The sequence below is a fragment of the Thamnophis elegans genome, chromosome 8 (genome assembly GCF_009769535.1).
Source record: "Thamnophis elegans isolate rThaEle1 chromosome 8, rThaEle1.pri, whole genome shotgun sequence".
In the NCBI taxonomy this organism is placed as follows: Eukaryota; Metazoa; Chordata; class Lepidosauria; order Squamata; family Colubridae; genus Thamnophis; species Thamnophis elegans.
Window position 1 is genome coordinate 53,653,010 of NC_045548.1, and position 20,044 is coordinate 53,673,053.

Genomic DNA, 20,044 nt, shown 5'->3' on the forward strand with positions numbered 1-20,044 from the left:
GCCCACTCTAAGTGGTTTACAGGGTCAGCCTATTGCCCCCAACAATCTGGGTCCTCATTTTACCCACCTTGGAAGGATGGAAGGCTGAGTCAACTTTGAGCTGGTGAGATTTGAACTGCCGAACTGCAGCTAGCAGTCAGCTGAAGTAGCCTGCAGTACTGCACTCTAACCACTGGCCACCTCGGCTCTGTGGTGCAATGGTTAGAGTGCAGTACTGCAGACTCCTGCTGATCAGCGGCTGCCAGCAATTTGGCAGATCGAATCTCACCAGGCCCAAGCTTGACTCAGCCTTCCATCCTTCTGAGGTGGGTAAAATGAGGACCCAGATTGTTGGGGGCCAATATGCTGACTCTGTAAACCGCTTAGAGAGGCTGTAAAAGCACTATGAAGCAGTATATAAGTCTAAGTGCTATTGCTAAGTGCTATTATTATTATATACGAGTTATTCAAAGAACACATATGACAGGAAAAAATTTCCTCGTGCTATAACATTATCTGATGAAATATGAGTTGCTAGAGGGACACAGGGAGATATGTTTCTTTCCCTAGGAAGAAAATCGTGCTTTCCCACTATTTAGAAAGTGTCATTATCTCATAACTATATAATGCAATATATCTTTGTTGACATACTAATTCTAAGAACAAATCCAGGCTTATTACTGGAGGAAAATAACCATGATTAAAAGAAAGCCTTGCCTCTGTTCTTGTCATCAGTTGAAGAAAACATCTTGGATGGGTTAGACTGAAGTATAATATATTGTAAAGTTGTTTGAATGATGTGACATTGTAAGAAAAAATGGTGGCAAAGACATTTTCCCCCAGTTTATTTTAAGGCTTAAAAGAATAATGCACTGTCAACCTTGATATATGCTCTTTATCCTCAGTAATCCTATTATTATTAATAATGCTGCTGCTGCTGTAAAAAAATGATAATACCCTAATGAATACAAGCTCACTGCAACTAAGAAGAAGCTAACTTGCTTAACTTGTGACATTTTGGAAAATGAACGTAAGGTTGTCTTTTATCCTGTCAAGGAAGGGATCAGGGAGATTTTTGTGATCCACACAAAAGTGTTTCCATTGCATCAGTTGTGACATAGTCAGAGACTTTTTGGCTTTTACATCACTTTGGCTATTCTGGTCATCTTGGATCACAGGGCAGCCTAAGAAAAATAACAGGAAGAAAACATAAGCTGATGAGAAATATTCAACACTACTTGAACATTTAGAAATAAAGACGTTTATGCCTATAAAAATGCCTTGGTTTGAATTCCAGGTACTCTAGATGACAGAATAACAGAGTTGGAAGAGACCTTGGAGGTTTTCTAGTCCAACCCCCTACTCAGGCAGGAAACCCTAAAACCCTAAAACTTCTATTGTTGGAGCATTCAACAACTTCTGGAGGCAAGTCGTTCCACTGATGTCTGAGGAAACTACAGCTAATAAGTGACTTGCTAGATTAGTCTCCTCTAACTTGACCTTCTGTTTCCCAGAGTGGTTAACAAAAGATAACCTTCTTCTCCCATTTTTTCTCCCTGCAACTGTTATCAACTGACCATTGTAATGTATCTAGTAGACAACAGACATTTCTGATTGCTTATTTTTCACAATTTTGTTAATCCCCCTTTGAAACAGAGAGGGGGTCTCACTGTTTTCCAGCTCTAAAATTCAAGATTGCATGATGAATAACAGTGGCCAGATTTTCTAAGTTTTGGGGGCTCACTAGTAATAAGTAAGATAGACGGTGGCATCTGAACATTTTTGAAAGTTGCTGGCTGTAACATGACTGCTGACTCTTATTTTGCCCTGACGACTGGCTGCCATTATATTTGGTACAACAAATTCATCCTTTAAAGGTAAAGGTAAAAGTTCCCCTCACACATATGTGCTAGTCTCTCCCAACTCTAGGGAGCCGGTGCTCATCTCTGTTTCAAAGCCGAAGAGCCAGCACTGTCCGAAAACGTCTCTGTGGTCATGTGGCCATGACTAAAGGCCAAAGGCACACGGAACGCTGTTACCTTCCCACTAAAGTGGTCCCTATTTTTCTACTTGGATTTTTACATGCTTTTGAACTGCTAGGTTGGCAGAAGCCAGGACAAGTAACGGGAGCTCCATTACGTGGCACTAGGGATTCGAACTGCTGAACTGCCGACCTTTCTGATCCACAAGCTCAGCGTTTTAGCCACTGAGCCACCGCGTCCCTAATTCATCATTTACCCAACTACAATGTAAAGAAATATTTTCTTTTAACTGACCTGAATCTGTATCTATAATTATAACCAAGTTAAAAATTTGCACAGAATGACATAGGTTTCAACTCTCCATAAAGAAACAATGTGCTGACATCATAAAATTGCTCACCAAATCCACCAATTCTAACTTCTGTAACAGAGGTGCCTGCAAGGAGGGTCGGAGGTCAAAAACGGCAAGGGGGTAGCTACAACCACACAATCAAAGCTGCCCCCCCTTTTTAATATGCATCGAAGCTTTGACTGCAGAGTTGTGGCCATCATCAGCAAACTTTTTTGATCTTTCTGCAAGCAATCAGTTTGCAATTTGAAAGTGGGGTGGAGCACAGGTTAACATTAAAACTATCCCATGTATGAAATAAGGCAGGAGCCGCTCACCTTGATTATCTTTCTTTCCCATACAGTCACACTCCAGCAAATCATGGGTCACGCAATTGGAATCTTCATGCAATGTAAAGAGGTTTCTAAGTTCTTCAACAGAAAAACGGATGTGCTCAGATCCCTTGGAAAAATCTACAACTGCTCCAGAGAGAGCTTGCTTGCTGATTTGTCTTTGGTAGATTTTCTCCTCTATTGTGCCTGCATTAAAGAAAGCAAATGTTCATTCACTTCCTGAAAATAATGACCAGAAATAGGCAAGAAATATACATTCGAGAATGGTCAAAGCCATTGGCACTAACCAATGCATGACCCGTAAAAACCGCGGTCCACAAAAGCGCGCTCGACGAAAGCGCGCATTTGACGTCATCACAGCGTGACAAAAAAAATTAAAAATTGAAATAAAAATAAAATTAAAGCAAGCCGATTCACATAAAGGTAAGGGTTAGGTTTAGGGTTAGGGTTAGGTTAAGGGTTAGGGTTAGGTTTAGAGCGTTAGGGTTACGTTTAGCGTTAGGTTAAGGGTTAGCATTAGGTTTAGCGTTAGGTTAAGGGTTAGGTTTAGGGTTAGATTTAGGGTTAGGTTAAGGGTTAGGTTTTGGGTTAGGTTTAGGGTTAGGGTTAGGTTTGGGGGGGTTAGGGTAAGGTTTTCGCTTTATTTTTACATTTATCGATCACAGCGCGGTGTTTTCGTCGCGCTGTGATGACGTCACGTACGCGCTTTCGTCGAGCGCGCTTTTGTCTACCGCGGTTTTGTGGTGGAACCAACCAATGAGGTTTCAAAAAGCATTACAAGTATGACATTGCAGACCTGTAGTGAGTAGTCTGTAAATATGAACAGTATGCTTCTGTCCATCTCTCCACACTCTGGCCATTGCCTACAAGAGAGAATGAGACAATATAAATGATGGATAAAGCCTTCCAGCTAATGTGCTTGGCAATGTTATTTCACTATGTCTGCTTATTACATTTTGTTTCTAAAAATCTGGCTACAACCAAACTCCTGCTTTACTATGGGTGAGTTCATGAACAAGCAAATGATTTTTTTTGCAAGTTTTTGACTGATTGACTAAATCATGTGACATCAGGTCAATGTTGAACCACGTAGATGAACCTCCATGACAATGTGTCAAAAACACATTGACAAAAACTTGGCTAAACAAAACGTTGAGCATCCTCTGTGTAATTTTTTTCTAAGAAGTCAAACCTTGCCATTTTACTGGCTTTTAATAAATAGACTTAGTTAAATAGGTTTAAACCATTAAATCATTAAAAGGACTTCAGTTAATTCTGATTGATGCTAATAGCTCTGCAGTCCCAATATTAAAGAAGGCAACAAACCTGAATATCAGTTGCTGGATTCCAGTCAATATCATACAGGATTAAATGAGATGCTCCAACAAGGTTCAAACCTACACCACCAGCCTTTGAACTTAATAGAAAGATGAAAGATGCGCAAAATTTACTATTGAAACTATCAACAATCTGTTGTCTCTGGGAGACAGGGGTGCTGCCATCAAGCCTAGTATAGGGATATCCAGATCGTTGGCATACTTCTTGTAGTATATTTAACGTCTGTGTATAGTTAGATACCACAACGACTCTGTAAGCATGGAATATAGAAAACTGGTTATTAACAAATTCCATCTAAGTTGATGGAACAAAATTATTCTAATATTAGTTTTGTTTGCATCTTATAATACAACTAGGTAGTAACCCGGCGTTGCCCGGGTATTTATTTATAGGAGGAAAATGTCCAGAACAAATGTAAATTCTAATGTTGGATTTTCCCCTCTTACCAGAGGGAGTCCCCTTGTGGATTACTGTGAAGCCATTACCATGGCAACTCCACTGCGCTGTACAGTAGAAGACATTTTATGGCAGTACAGTTTAAGGCACAACAGGCTGTAACTTAAAGAACACTCCCGCACTGAGAGGTGCTAGGGGTGTCTTACCCTCACATTATTTTTTTCCAGAGAGTAAGTCATCTGTGTACCAAGTTGGGTTGAAATTGCTTGAGGCGTTCCAGAGTTATGCTGGAACACACACACACACACACACACACACACACTTAGATGGATGGATGGATGGATGGATGGATGGATGGATGGATGGATGGATGGATGGATGGATAGATAGATAGATAGATAGATAGATAGATAGATAGATAGATAGATAGATAGATAGATAGATAGATAAACAAAATTTTCAGTTCTCTGATAAGAACTACCAGTACTAGTTGAACTATGGGCCTAAATTTATAGTGTAAATATCAATTATTATAAAAGAGATTGTGCTAAAAGGAAAATGTAGCATGCAAGTTTTGGGTACTTGTTATTTATTCATATGAAGGACTTCAAGCAAAGAGAAGATGTCAGTAAACCAAGGATGTATAGCAATAGTGCCTTAGTGAAATGATAGGCTAAGGGTATTAGAAGGCCAGTGGGAAACCCTATGTTTGGGCAGAAGTCAAGTCCCACCACAATGAAATAGGCAGAGTCCTGAGACGATAGCACAGATGCAGAACACATCTGTTGTGATAGATAGGAAGCAGGGAGGATATTTCTGTCTTTGTTTCTATAAGGAAGAATATATGTTCCACCAGGAAGCCTATGTGAAACCAACCTTTATTTGATCTTATATGACCGTGATGGCGAACCTATGGCATGTGTGCCAAAGATGGTATACAGCGCCCTCTCTGATGGAATGTGAGCTGTCACCCCAGTTCAACTCTACCATGCACGCGCCTCCCACCGGCCAGCTCATCTTTCAGTCTCTTCCATGCATGCTCAGGGCGCATGTGTGGGGTTCATGTGCATGGGGAACGGGGTGTATGTGGGGTGCATGTGCAAGGGCCATGCAAACATTGCATTTTGGGGGCTCGGGGGCACGCATGTGGATTGCGTGCGCCAATGTGCATGAAAAAGGTTAGCCATCACTGTTATATGAGATTAGGCCAGAAAAAAGAAATTGTGTTTTAGAGAAAGTATTTGTTGGAAAATGCCACAGATAGTTATTAAAAGGAACTTAGCTTGTATTTATATGTGGAATGGCACATTTTCAGCTACCTCTCACACTTACTCTACCTACAATGCTTGTTAAAGTTATTAAGCACAGACAAACATAAAACCAGTATGTTTGTATTTCATATCTCTATGCATGGTTTATTATTAATGAATTGTCAATGGCTATATTTTAGACTCTGCTTCTCTGCCATCAGGTCTCCATGCCATCAAAATAGCATCAAGATTGTAGGAAAATATTGGCAAGCAAATATTGGGTTTTCTCCTGGGATAGATTTAGAATAAATATATAAACCACCAACAATCAGATAAGAATGTAGAGAATTAGAAACTGATGAATAAAGTTCATTCATGCTCCCTGAACAAGAATCTAAAAAGAGGTATGAGAGTCTTCCAAAGAGATCAGGTTAAATGAAAGAGCAATGACTACCAAGTTCCATAGCACTAGAGGTGGTTAATACAATAGCTAAGAAGTAAATTAGAAGCCATGATGCCTTTTTTTTCTATGGAGATTCTCAGTCATCCAGGTCATGTTTCTCCCAAAGGTGCTTTTTCAAGAGGCAACTGGTTTTTCTTTGAAGATGTTTCACTTCTCATCCAAGAAGCTTCTTCAGCTCTGAAAGAAAAACCAGAAAGTCCAGTTGCCTCTTGAAAAAGCACCTTTGGAACATGATGTCTCTTGTTTAGAAAAAAGAACTACGCTACAAATTTCAAACGCACTCAAACTGTGCTTTCAATTTAAATAGCCTTCCTACCTTTCTGAAGATCCACGTTCACGAATTGCTGCCAGCATCTGCGTTAGCACTTTCAACTTTCCTGAGTCACTCTCAGAGACATTTGTCTGAGTGCTTTCTTGAGAAAAAGCATCACGTAATCCACAATAAAGGTTTGTTTGATCTTGGTTATCACAAGATTCAGATTCTTTCTTCTATGGAGAAGAGAATTTTGGAAAAGTATGTGACTGTTTTAGGGACATTCCAACTAAAGCCATATCCATACTTTCTGCTTGTTCCCATTGTCATGTCAAACCACCGACTATTTCATGAATGTAAGAATGGATAACGCTGTCCTCCACTGAGATTATTGTCAATGTTTCTCCTGACTATGTTTTGAAATTTCACTTCTAAAGTTGGCTTTTCCATTCTGATGCATCTTAAGCCCTTCCAGTTAGTCTACCATGTTTCATTTTAATATAGTTATATCCCCAGCTTTGATCAGTTTTAGATTATGGATTTTTAATGCTGTAAGTCATCTAGAGTCGCTATGCATGAGGCGGGCAGCCATATAAATTTGTTTCCTAAATAAAATGTTTGATTTGTGTATTGATTGAAAGCCGTGTATTTTCATGGATCTGTTATTGTCTCCCAAGTCCTTCTGGAAGGAGCTAGTTAGAGAAAGCAATGCATACTTTCAATCAGATCAAAATCTGTAACAACTGCAGACTTAAATGCCCACCAAACAGAATCCAGAAAAATATTGAAATGTAATTCAATGTGCACACCTGTATTGCTTTCAAGAGAAGGCAGGGATGGTTGCAAAGTTTTTTCAAAGCCCCGATGCATATTAAATGTGGGCTGTTCTCCAAACTTCCTTGTAGGCAAGATCTAACAACCTGAGAGCTCAAAAGAGTTCGATAAAGAGCGAGCTGCAACACCGTTGGACGACAGAAAAGTATGCTCTCCCTTTTGGGGGGCAAGAATTTGTTGATGACCTCTTGTGTCCTTCTAAGAATGAAGAGTCCTGTTAGATGCATCAGCTCTGCTGCCCTTTTTTCACCTAGTTCAATGTCTTCCTAGAAAATAAAATTGGAATATCAAATTAGTTCATGGGAATATATTTCCTGCCATGACCCTCTATTCATTCTTGCTTACCATAAAAAGGTCCCCTCCTTCACAGAAGCTTCCTTAGAGTCTGGAACCCTGAACATGACTCTCCTCCCTCTTCCCAAAGGGATATGAATTCTCCTCCCTGTGTCTGCCCTTGCACTCCCGTATTATTTCCCCTTGCTTTGGAGTTCAGACAGAACATAAACTTCTAGCCAGAAATCCCAATGAGTTAAATAAAGTTTTTATGCCTAGAATATTTGAAATAGGATTGCGGTCTAAACTTACTTTTCTTTAAATTTTGTATTTCCTTTGCATCTCGGATTTGCATTAAACAATTTTGAAACAAACTCAGCATCTCATCAATGTCTTAATCTGATTTATTCTTAAATTTTTACCCTGCTTTCCTAAGCAACCATGGCAGTTTAGAACAATAAAACAAAACATAAAATTAAAAAAAAAACCCGTGATAATAAAATCTATACATTTATTAAAATTACTGTAATTAAAGCCAATTAACACCTTAAAAGCTTGGGGAAATAAATATTTTTTCCATTTTCCAATATACTGAGAGGGTAGGATTAAACACTTTTCCTCAGAAACAGCAACTTTATAACTTGGAAGTCATAGATGAAAAAGTCATATCAATAAATTACTTATCCCGCCAATGGTAAAGAAACCTCATGTCTCTTAATTTAATGCAATCGGTAAAAAATCACAAATTCCAATTGTTGTGAGAACAGACCTCAGCTGCTGAAGGTTCTCGCGATCTAAGAATAGGCTCCTCATACACCTTTTTGTATGCAGATAAAGGACCAAGTATTCCAGGATTTACATATTCTATTAAAGCATAAAACTCTTGAAGGTCATTTTGTACTGGAGTACCTTGGGAGACAAAAAATAATTTCGTAAACAATACAAGAGAGCCAATTTTGTGAGGTGGCTAAGACACTAGATTAGAAACTGGGAGATTGTGAGTTCTAGTCCATCCTTAGGCACAAAGCCAGCTAGAGTCATTCACACTCTTTCAACCCTAGGAAGCAGGGATTGGCAAACCACTTTGGGATTCTTGCGAAGAAAACTAAAGGGACTACTCCAGGCAGTCTCCAAGAGTCTTGAAGGCACAAATACACATACATACACGCATCCCTCCTTTCCTAATTTGATTTTTATTCATTTTTTAATACACCAATATAAGGGAACAACAAATCATTTTTTTTTACTACAGGTTGAACAGTGTTGAATTTTACTGATAAAGAAATAAAAGGAGACTAGTATACATCTATTTAGCTTTCATCAGCTAGCGATACCCTTTCTGGGATTTGAACCCATGCTACTTGCATATTACCGTATTTTTCAGAGTATAAGATGCACTTTTTTCCTCAAAAAACAAGCTGAAAATCTGGGTGCGTCTTATACACCGAATGCAGTATTTTCTGCCTCCCAAAGCGCCCCCCCCCTTTCACCAAAATGGCCATGCATACCCTTATGGAGACTTTCAAACAACTCCTGGGGGCCGAGGAGAGCAGAAATTAGCAAAAAACTGGCTGTTTCCCCCCCCCCAGCCCCCAGCAGCACTTTATAAGCCTCCATAAGACTGTGTGTGCAATTTTTTGACAAAAAATGGGGCCATTTTTTGCTCGTTTTTGCCCCCCCCCCAAACCCCGCAGGAGCACTCTGCAAGCCTTCCCCCCCTAAGGCTATTCATGCCTTTTTTGGGAGGGAAACAGGCCCGTTTTTGCGAAAAACGGGCTGTTTTGGGGAGGTTTGCAGAGTGCAAAAACTTTTTTTTTCCTTTTGGAAAGCCCTTTAACTGATTGATGAGAATTACATTGATCAGGTGCTGTGCCAGCAGAAACAAAGTCTTAGGTGCTGAAGATTGTCAGTGATTTCCTTCTCCAGCACATGGATAAATACACTTGGAAACATCTACCTACCTACCTACTTTCTCTCTCTCCCTACCTACCTACTGTATTTCTCTCTCTCTCCCTCTATCTACCTACCTACTCTCTCTCTCCCTCCCTCCCTACCTACTGTATTTCTTTCTCTCTATTTCTCTCTCTCTGTCCCTCTACCTACTAACCTACCTACTCTCTCTCTCTCTCCCTACCTACCTACTGTATTTCTCTCTCTTTCTCTTCCTCTCTATCCCTCTATCTACCTACCTACTTTTTTTAAAATTTGCCTATTCAAAACCTTGGTGCATCTTATACTCCGGTGCGTCTTATACTCCGAAAAATGCGGTAGGTAGATGTATTAACCTCTAAGCCACGGGCTTGTAGTGACTGAATGATATACACACCAGTAAGAATAATTCTTCTTTCGCAGGAGAGGCTGAGAAGAGCAGCAGTTGTCTTAATAGAACTGTTTTTTAAACGATGTCCTTCATCACAGATGACCAGGCTGAATTTTGTCTTCTGAATTTGATCCACAGATCGGAGAAACATCTCATAATTAAGGATCAGGACTGAATAAAGGGGGGAATTGATGAATTCTTCCACTTTGTGATCCTGAACAACGTAAAGAGAATTGAAAGTTATGTGGGAATGGGAAAGCTGGAATTCTAAATAAAAGTGAATCTATGTCTAAATGTACGTCATAATTGTATTGAATTATTCCAAATTAATTTATGAACGTTCATTGACAAATAAGATAGGATGACTAACTTAATTTAATGATGCATTTTTTTCCTGTATGCTTCCAATGACTAATTTTTAATTCGGAATATTAATGAAAAAGACTCTATTCCAATATCCAACTGGGAGACATCATTAGGTTTCCTTCTTTCCTGTTCACTTTCCAACCAATGTTAACCACGTTCTAATAACAGTTGGACATTTTAGTACATACGGTATGCCACTGCTTTGAGGAAGAAATGAAAGAAGGAAAATGTCCGTACTGAAAGGCTACGTTTTAATCACAAGCACAAACAGTTGAGTTGCAAGTCTGCAGCCTCCATTCATTTGACTGCTATTTCATACACTGAGATAAGGACTTAACCGCAGTTTGTTAAATAATCCCCACCAGCTGTTCATAATGCTAAATTTTTGAGTTGACAAACTGTATTAAGCTCAAATAAGTAAGAGACGTTTTAGCTCAGTGTTTCATGTGAGCCCAGGAACTGGAAGAGAAGGAATGTAAAGTTACATTTAGATTAAATTGTTCCATCGAGTGAAATAAGAGTTCATTTCATGTCAATGAAATTAAATCAAGAGTTCTATAAATAAAGGTGAACTTCATCTAAACATTTGGGAATATCTAACATATTAGGAATAGGAGTATAATTCTTTGGTTCACCTGATCAACTAAGAACACTTTAATTCTCTCGTTTCCCAACCATTTTTGAAATTCCTTTCCCCAGTTCTTCACCAGACTTCCAGGAGTTACTATCAAGGCTCGTTTTATTACAGGCTTGCATCCATAAGGTCCTTGACGCAGGAGTGTCCAGATGAGTGAAATACACTGCAGTGTTTTTCCTAAACCCATTTCGTCTGCAAGGATGGCGCCAAATCTATTGCTCATTCTAAGACACAGACAGCAAGGAAAAAGAAAGTGATTACTGTATAAAGTAATTTTTAAAAAAAGCCTTCGCCATTTTAATGGAACGTCATAGGCATCCTGATTGTTTGACAATATAGCAAAAGAGTATTTATGGAGTAGCCTTTTCATTTAATTTAGTTTTTTTATTCCAACATGTCCATACAAAATAAAAAAATATGGAATAAAATATGATAGTTGATGATTATATTTTTACATAATATTGTTCATTTTTGTTATAGGTTAGATTTTGTTGTGCTTATACAGTTAAATAGATTGGATTGAAAGGGTATAACAGTACTCGTAGTAAAATAAATAGGCATAGATACTCAGATCTGAAATCAGAAGGGTTGGAGAAAGAGGCTACAGGTTGTTGTTTTCCTTCATTCAGATTGTATTCTTGAGAAAATATGTCAAACATGCCCACTTAAGTATATTAAAATATTATATTTTAGGTGAAGATTTTTTCTACAGTAAAGAGATAAATGAAATTTAAAAGAAGGTGCAGAGAATGTGAAAATTTGAGGTAAGGCAGATAGGTGATCCAGAGAAACATCAATGTTTCCTTCATAGTACTCTTTTCATTATTACCTGCATTATCTCCCAAACCTTCACCAAATTTGACAAAAGTTGTTCCATCTTTTGGAGAATGAACAGCCAAACTTTTGTTGGCTAAAAATTGAACCAAATACAATTGTTTTGTGCCCTTTCCTCTGGTGGATGAAGTCCCTAATTTGGTGGCAGACCTAAGCATAATAAATTCTATGAAATTATTAAGTCAGATTACATCAGTGGTGGGTTGCAGGTGGTATGCCCCGGTACGGGCATACCGAAGCCAGTCCAGAGCACCGGATACCATTCCGATACAGTGCTCCAGAGGACACACACCCCCCCCCGAGCTCCTTACCGGAGTTTAAAGGCTTCTGCGCTGGCACATGGCATGTACAGCACCTGTGCGACACTCCACGGAGCAACTGAAGCATCGCAGAGGCACTTGAACGCATGTGCATGCTGTGCACGTGTGCGCATGTGCTGCACGCATCCATGAGGACGCCACCGGCCCCGTTCCAACCGGATTTGCAACCCACCACTGTATTACATCATACTTTTAATTTTGCTATAGAGTGGTCTTATCAGCTTCCCTGATAATATAAAATATGGCGAACAATATTGCTAATTATTTCTCTGAAGGGAGAGTTTTCCAGGGGAGAAGCAGTTGCATTATTCATAAATAGAACCGTCCCTCTGCAAAATGTCTCAATATAATTCAACAAAAGGTCTACCAGGGCTTCACTGACTCGTTCCTTGTATTCCCTGACTTCTAAAGATTTATTTGAAGTAGACTTCAATTCCATCCATTTCTGCAATGTTTTTAAAACTTTTGTAATATGCACTGATGGAGGCAGGAAAGACAATTATCTCTGTCAAAATCACAAGTTTAAAAATATTATAATTATAGAATTTGGAGCTTTCAATCAAACTAGGCAACAAATAATTTTTCTCCAGCCTAGATCTCCTTAATTTCTACCAGAGAGAGTGAAAAAGCCCTTGTAGAAAAGCTTTAGCAAAACTGCATGAATAAGATTTTTTTTTTAAAAAAAGATTCCTTCAAGTCAAGACCAACTTCTGGTAACAATATGGACAAAATCACATAGTTTTGTTGGCAACAATGAGGAAACAATTTGCCACTGCTTTCTTTTACAAAGTTGTTTGGCTCCTCCCGTTACAACTCACACATTTCCTCTTGGTCTGTCATTCTAATATTCACCATATCTGAGTTCACTTAGCTTCTTCAAGATCAGCCAAGGTTAGCTAAGCCTGACTCCTGGGTTCCACCTTGTCCATGTGACTTTATCATTCAGAGGGTATTTTAATTTTTAAAAATAGTACATTTGGATGCTGTAAAACCAAATATCAGCTTCCGAGATCATTTTATATCCAACAATGATGGTGTTGCCCATGGCTGCCATGTTGTAAATGGCTCCAGCAGTCATTTTGTGATATTGCCTACCAGATTCTCTCGAAATGCCAAATGTGACCACCGGCTCAGAAAGAGGACTTATCAGCTGGTGAAAGAGGCAAAATCTTGTGTTTTTAATAAGTCAAGCAGACCAAAACTAACAGGTACACGTTGAAGCAATGTTTTCCCTTCATTGTATTTAACTGTATTGTTTATCTTTGTTTATTTGGATTTGGGGAAGGAGGGAGGGAGGGGGGAAGGAGGAAGGAAGGAGGAAGGAAGGAAGGAAGGAAGGTTCTTTTCTCACTTCTGTCATTACTCAGGCTAAAAGTTTGCTTTTGTTTTTGTAACTGCCACCACCTCTTCCTAGTTCCCCCATAGTCAACTCACATTCACAAAAAGGTTGCTGAAAATCGCACCTATATGAGCATATCTTTCTCTCTTCAGCTTTACCACTTAAGGTTTTTACAATATTCCAATGGCAAATGCATCAGCTTTTCCCAAAATCACCAACATCCTGAAAGACTGAGAGTTCAAGAACCAGGAAACCATCATCTTCTTACCTCATTCCCATCACACATTCATAAAGAAATAGAATTCCTTCTCGCTGATGTGGGCGAAGATGGCTTGTGATGTAAGGGTCTACTACCACATCCACAATAGGCAAATGTGACTTGTTAAACAATCGCTGGTGACTTGGGCACGGATATGGCATAACTAAGGAATCTTAAATTTCAAACATAGGAGGTGTCAGTGAAAAAGTATTAGTTTAAAACAAAAGCAACCAGTTTTCTAGGTGAAAGAAAAAAAATATATTTTCCCAATTCAAACCAAAACATGCAAATAACCCTACTTTTTAAATCCTCAAATTGACATAGTTAAATACACAATTAGCAATGTCATATAAACAGCCTTCTCTAAGATGTTTAATATTAAACAAACAGGAAAAACTTATAATTCTGAAATACATGGTGATATTTGTTCAAGAATTTCTTAAGGTAAAATCAACAAAATGACATTTTGCTTCACTGGGTTATATTTCAACCTTAATTAATTTCTCACATAATCCAACTTTTAGGAATGTATCAAACATTTTGAGTCAGCTGACTGCTTTTGGGCTGGATACTTTCTCTCAGCCCAATTCACCTCACAGGGTTGTTGTAGGGAAAATAGGAGGAGGAAGAGGAAAAATGATATATGTAGTTACTTATAAAGTAAAAAAAGGTGACATAAAAATCAAATAAATTAATAAATAAACTTGAAATAGGCTACTAAGATCTGATTTTAAATGGGTAGAAGTTTGAGTAAAGTTGGAAAAATGAAGAAATCTTTCTGGTTCTTCTGACCATAGAAAGGTTATTCTTAGGGTGAAACAGGATGTTCCCAAATGTCCCCACATTTATACTGACTCTTCCATTCAGTATATATTGCTGATACACAGATAATCTTACGTTGGTATAGACTGAAGACCTTGAAAGAATTCTTGTTCCAATATCCATTATACTGAATAAATAGTTTAACAAACTATTGTAGTCTGGCCTGGGTTCTCAAATGTTTGCTTTGACCCCATCTTCCGTAGATAAGCATGCTACTTTAAAATAATTGTGAGGGATCTATAGCATGCTCTAAGTGAGAAGCAACCTAAAACAAAATTGAGTTCAGAACTGACAAGGAATGACATTTGTTGCAACTGTATTTTCCATAATTCTTGATCGCTGGCTTAGTGTCTAGAATTTATATTCAGGCTATTCAGAGTATAAGATGCACCTTTTTTCTTCAAAAAAGAGGGTGAAAATTTGGGTGCATCTTATACACTGAATACAGCATTTTTGGCCTCCCAAAACCCCGCCCCCTTTGGAAAAATGGCAGTGCATAGCCCTTAGGAGGCTTCCAGGGTGCTCCTGGGGGCCGGGGAGGGCAAAAATGAGTGAAAAACAAGCAGCTTTTGCTCAATTTTGCCCCCCCTCCCAGGGAGCACTCTACAAGTCTCCTAAAGGCTATGCATGCCCCCCCTTTTTTTACAAAAAAATGGGCCATTTTTGGGAGGTCTGCAGAGTGCAAAAACTTTTTTTAAAAATTTGCCTCTTCAAAATCTTGGTGCATCTTATACTCCGGTGCATCTTATACTCCGAAAAATATGGTACATATGAGTTCTGTTTTCAGATATGTCATTTTCAGTCCATCTAGATATCATCATATTCACAGTGTCTAGTTTTATTTTATACTGCGATTCTGAGAACAAGAGAAAGAAGTTCGATTTGGGTTATCCAATTCACCCATTTCATTTCCCCAAGTTAATTTCCGCTTTATATGTTGGGACTATGACCGGAGTGAAATTCCAATATAAGCGCTATAATTAGAGAGAGTATGAATTTGATTTGGATTACTAATTCACTTTCTTTAGAAGGGGATAGAACAGAAATAGTCAAATTAACATAGATTAAACTCAAATATAAATCCTTACTTGGAGCTAACGGATCATGACGTGGTTTACAGTTAGACCAATTTTCTTTCGGATTGGCTTTGGGAACATTTTTGAAAGGGCTACAAAACTGCCTTGCAGAAGCAACTGAGGAATTGCAAATTTCTTCTGTGGCCTCCAGACCAGACAGAAAACACTTGCCACTTTTAAAGTCCTCTTCCAATATCACACCCATCACTTCAATTTCTTTGTTTCCAATCATCAGACTCTGACCTTCAGTGAGATTGTCTAAGACCCTGAATTGATATCCAGTGCCTACAAGAAATTATAAAGGTTAAGTGGAGATGTATGGATATAAATAAAGAAAGAATACATTTGGTCAAGTAAATCTTACAGTTTTAAGAAAAAAAAACACATTATGGCCATACTGTGCAAGAAATAAGGCCAATTCTTTCGACTAAAAAGCTGAATATTGATAGTGTATATTCATGACACACTGTCTTTAAATAAAAATATTAAATAGCTCTATACGTTTTTGAAAGACATCAATAACATCCTCAACATAGCTTCTTTATTTTTATGGTGCAATATCACTTTAAAAGAAGGTAAACATTAGCTCCATTTGATATCAAAACACCCACCACTCCAAATTAAAAGATTGCATGCTAGAAGCTTTCCAGAGATCTGGTACTGATGAGGGCTGGGTAAAAAGAAAACAATTTCGAACCCCAAATTCACAAATGCGTTCCTGAAAATATCTTACACTGTCATTTACTCCACTAAATGAATTCCCAACTTATCCAATCCTACTAGGCAATAGGAACAAAAAAAGCTTGATTAACAAGTTAATGAGCAATGCATGAAAGCTAGCCCTTGTTGCTAAGCAATATAGTGCAGAAAATGGTTGATCTCCCTTTTTATTTATAATTGTGTTAGCAGGACCAATTATTATATTTTTTGAAAACAAAGAACTCTATAATACTTTAGGGACAAATACATTTCTGAAAATAGTTGTGGGGAATGGGTCACTGTGCTTATTGCACAAGCATGTACGTTTTGATTGAAATGTTAGAGACGGCCCTTTATTTGGTAATCATTGCTACCTAACAATACTTTGTACGGCTGCCTCCCACTCACCACCCTCCTAGAATAATAATGTTATTCAGCTATAAGTTGTTTGGATACTGTTGATGTCCTAATACTGTGATGGCAAATCTATGGCACCCGTACCACGGGTGGCACGCAGAGCCATCTCTGCGGGCATGAGAGCTGTTGCCCAGGTCAGCTCCAAAGCGCATGCATGCGCCTCCCGCCAGCCACCTGATAGCAATAGCAATAGCAGTTAGACTTATATACCGCTTCATAGGGCTTTCAGCCCTCTCTAAGCGGTTTACAGAGTCAGCATATTGCCCCCACAGTCTGGGTCCTCATTTTACCCACCTCGGAAGGATGGAAGGCTGAGTCAACCTTGAGCCGGTGAGATTTGAACCGCCGAACTGCAGCTTAGCAGTCAGCTGAAGTGGCTGCAGTACTGCACTCTAACCCCTGCGCCACCTCGACTCTTTTTCAGGTCTCTGCTGGGAGACACGCACAGACGCATGCGTGGGCAGTTGTGTGCGCATGCATGGGGTTGGGGGGATGTGGCGCCACCCCCATGCCCCATTTTTTGTTCCAGGAGGTTTAAAGGAAGACTGCTAGCATCAAAACGGGGGGTCGCGAGTGCATACACCGGGGGAGGGGCACGCATGCACAGGGGTGGGGCCTGTGGGGGTCATTGCATTATGGGTATTGGCACACGCTATTGCAAGCACCCGCACTTTCAGCACCCGAGGGGAAAAAAGTTCACCATCACTGTCCTAGTAAGTTGGTGTGAGATAGTGACTGGCCCAAGGTCAACCAGCTGGCTTTCATGGCTAAAGTGGGACTGGAACTCAGTCTCTGGTTTTCTAGCCTGATGCCTTAACTACTAGACTACTACACACACACACACACACAAAATGTATCAACTGAGAATTGAATTTACTACATCTGATAAAGTGGACTTTACTAGATAAAAGGTTGTGTCAAAAAATTGGTGCTATAAAGAAATGGCTTCAAGGTATGCCTTCTGGCATATTTTCCTGCATGTTGTTGTGGAGGAGGTAAACCTTTACAAGAATGTTTAACTATATAAATCATTTGCAGTTGCACTGAACACATGCAGGCTAGTATTCACCACTCTGAACTGGGATTAACTTGCAAATATATAAATGTAGGGAAGTATGTTGTGGATATGGCAGATATTAAATTCCATTATTTATCAGAAACATTTTTAAAAGGGTAATAGTAAGAAAAATATAACTAGAGTGAAAGAGTTGTATATGTAAGGGAGTGTGAAAGATAAGTGGTAGAGTAATATTCCGAATATGGAATGACATTTTGAATATGGGAGTTTTCAAGGCACGTATATTAGGACAGCACTTTGGATCTGATTCAGAAGACATATTTCAGGAGAGATGGTTCATAACAATACTTTCGGAAGACTCTTTTTATTGGGAGATTTCCATTTATTTCTTCCTTTAGAGGATAAAAAATATACTCTACTCACGCACAAGAAATTTCAGAGTACACTAAGAGCATTTTTCATTCACTATTATTTAAATTGTTCAGCTGAACTTGCCATCTCAATCCCTAAGCTGGAGTTCCAAGCCATTTATGTAAAACATCTAATCACTGCAATTTTCCCTCTCATTTGATCATTCCAATTCCATTCTGGCGATTGCCAAATGTGTTGAAGTATTATTTTCACGACTCCAACTAGACAATAGCTATAATAGTTGAAGATGATAATCATTGAGGTTGAAGCCCAACACCACTGGAGCAGTGATGGCAAACCTTTTTCTCCTTGCATGCTAAAATTGTGTGTGCGGCAGTAGCGCATGTGTGCCCAAACCCATAATGCAATGCGCCCCACCCACCCCCACATGTATGTGATCCCCCTGTGCTCCCCTAGCACATAGGTGTGACACACACACACCGTTTTGGGCCTATCAGGCCTCCCTAAAGCCTCCTGGGACCAAAAACGGGGTGCATGGGAGGGGCACTGAGCTCCTCCCCATGCATGCACACACATACACCCTGCGCATGTGTGTGTGTGACTCCCTGCCCCCCTGCACATGCACATACGTCTCCCGCATGCCAGCAGACACCTGAAAATCAGCTGGCTGGTGGGAGGCACACGCATATGCACGGTGGAGCTAAGCTGGGTGGCAGCTCACATGCCCACAGAGGGCTCCACGTGCCATCTGTGGCACGTACGACATAGGTTTGCCATGACAGTTCTAGAGGATATAAATATGGCCTCATTCACAAGTTCCAATTAGCTGACATGGCTAGATAATATTCTAACTTTCTACCAATAGATAATAGACAGATTATTCCTTCATAAATTCACAGAATCTTAAGCACCGGAAGGACCAATTAGACTTCTGAATGCATTTCCTGGGTTCTTCAACCTCCTTTTATATAACCCTACCTTCCTTCTTTCAAGATCTCCCATCATCAAATCATATCCTTTTCTTCCTTTGGTAAAAGTTACAATTGTTTTCATTTCATTCTTACCTCTTCCAATGTTTTTGCCTTCCATATCCTTGAGCATCACGGACTTTCCTTTGACTATAAGAACAGCATCCCCTTCCCACTTCTTGTGCTTTTTCTTTGAGGCTTTGCACCACACAACACTGAAATATTTGGTAAGGCAACTGGGCTCCTCTGGGGCTCCTGCTTTTTCTGTTGCTGCTGGATCTGTAAAAATGAGGACACAAGGAAGGTCTCTGAATTGCAGGCTGCACCCAGGTATGCAAACTGAAAGACAGTTGAGCAGACCATGACGCTGAATATTAGTTCAGGTTTTTACGTTTATGCCTTCCTGCATGGATCAGGAGAGCAGGAGATCTGCTGAAAAAGGGGGAAACTTGTCTAAAGGAACTTATCTAAAAGCATCAGTAACAATAACTTCCAAGTACACTGTTATAAACATTCAAAATGATAGGATTTCACACTATGTTTCTTCATGCATATCTATATACATAAGCCTATTTCTGCACATACATGTGGGAGGGGGAGAAGGAGAGAGAGATAATCAATGTTCGGAGAGCAGAATGTTTATACAGAGCAGTGTCTGGATTGTACTTCAAAACATTTGAAGAGTTCTGTATTATGTTATGAACTCCTGCCACAAGCAAGCTGCTTTGACACAGAAGCAAAAGATACATCTGGATGGAAAGGTACATAATGCCAGAGGAAAAGGATCAACCAAAATATTTCAGGGACAAAGACCAGGCAAAGCACTCCCAAAATGCGACCTTGTGTGCAGTGCAGTCTACTCAAAATATTCCAAGGTTTATTTAAATCTTTATTTTACTGTAGTACTCAACCTCATAAGCAGATCACAAAAACATTGTGTGAAGTTTCCAAAAGATGACTTAATTAATTTACGAGCCTCGAGACAAAGTTCAAAAGAAATCCAGTCACTTATTAGGATCAACATTTTGGCATGTTCTTCTGTGGAGCCGAAACTGATTTCGGTTATTGGTCTTTGCACTTTACCCCTAACTCTCCCCTCCCTCAGCCTGTGTCATAAATCATAATCACCAACGAGGTTGTAGAAATAT

The 20,044-nt window shown here is 39.3% G+C and overlaps 1 protein-coding gene across 4 annotated transcripts in view; it reads right to left on the reverse strand.

Moving 5' to 3' along the window:
• Positions 1-370: 370 nt before the first annotated feature.
• The window catches only part of RAD54B (RAD54 homolog B), a 43,357-nt gene continuing 23,683 nt past the window's right edge, over positions 371-20,044 (reverse strand). For 3 of the 4 annotated variants that reach the window (XM_032222919.1, XM_032222916.1, XM_032222917.1), the window contains exons 4-15: positions 18,993-19,175; positions 15,435-15,707; positions 13,534-13,696; positions 10,771-10,996; positions 9,776-9,983; positions 8,219-8,358; positions 7,152-7,442; positions 6,406-6,578; positions 3,969-4,230; positions 3,439-3,505; positions 2,628-2,828; positions 371-1,163 (exon numbers count right to left, since the gene is read on the reverse strand). In XM_032222919.1, the coding sequence (XP_032078810.1) occupies positions 982-1,163; positions 2,628-2,828; positions 3,439-3,505; positions 3,969-4,230; positions 6,406-6,578; positions 7,152-7,442; positions 8,219-8,358; positions 9,776-9,983; positions 10,771-10,996; positions 13,534-13,696; positions 15,435-15,707; positions 18,993-19,175 (2,369 nt within the window). In that variant the 3' untranslated portion in view covers positions 371-981. The remainder of the gene's footprint in view (positions 1,164-2,627; positions 2,829-3,438; positions 3,506-3,968; positions 4,231-6,405; positions 6,579-7,151; positions 7,443-8,218; positions 8,359-9,775; positions 9,984-10,770; positions 10,997-13,533; positions 13,697-15,434; positions 15,708-18,992; positions 19,176-20,044) is intronic. The other variant, XM_032222920.1, reaches the window with a different exon arrangement.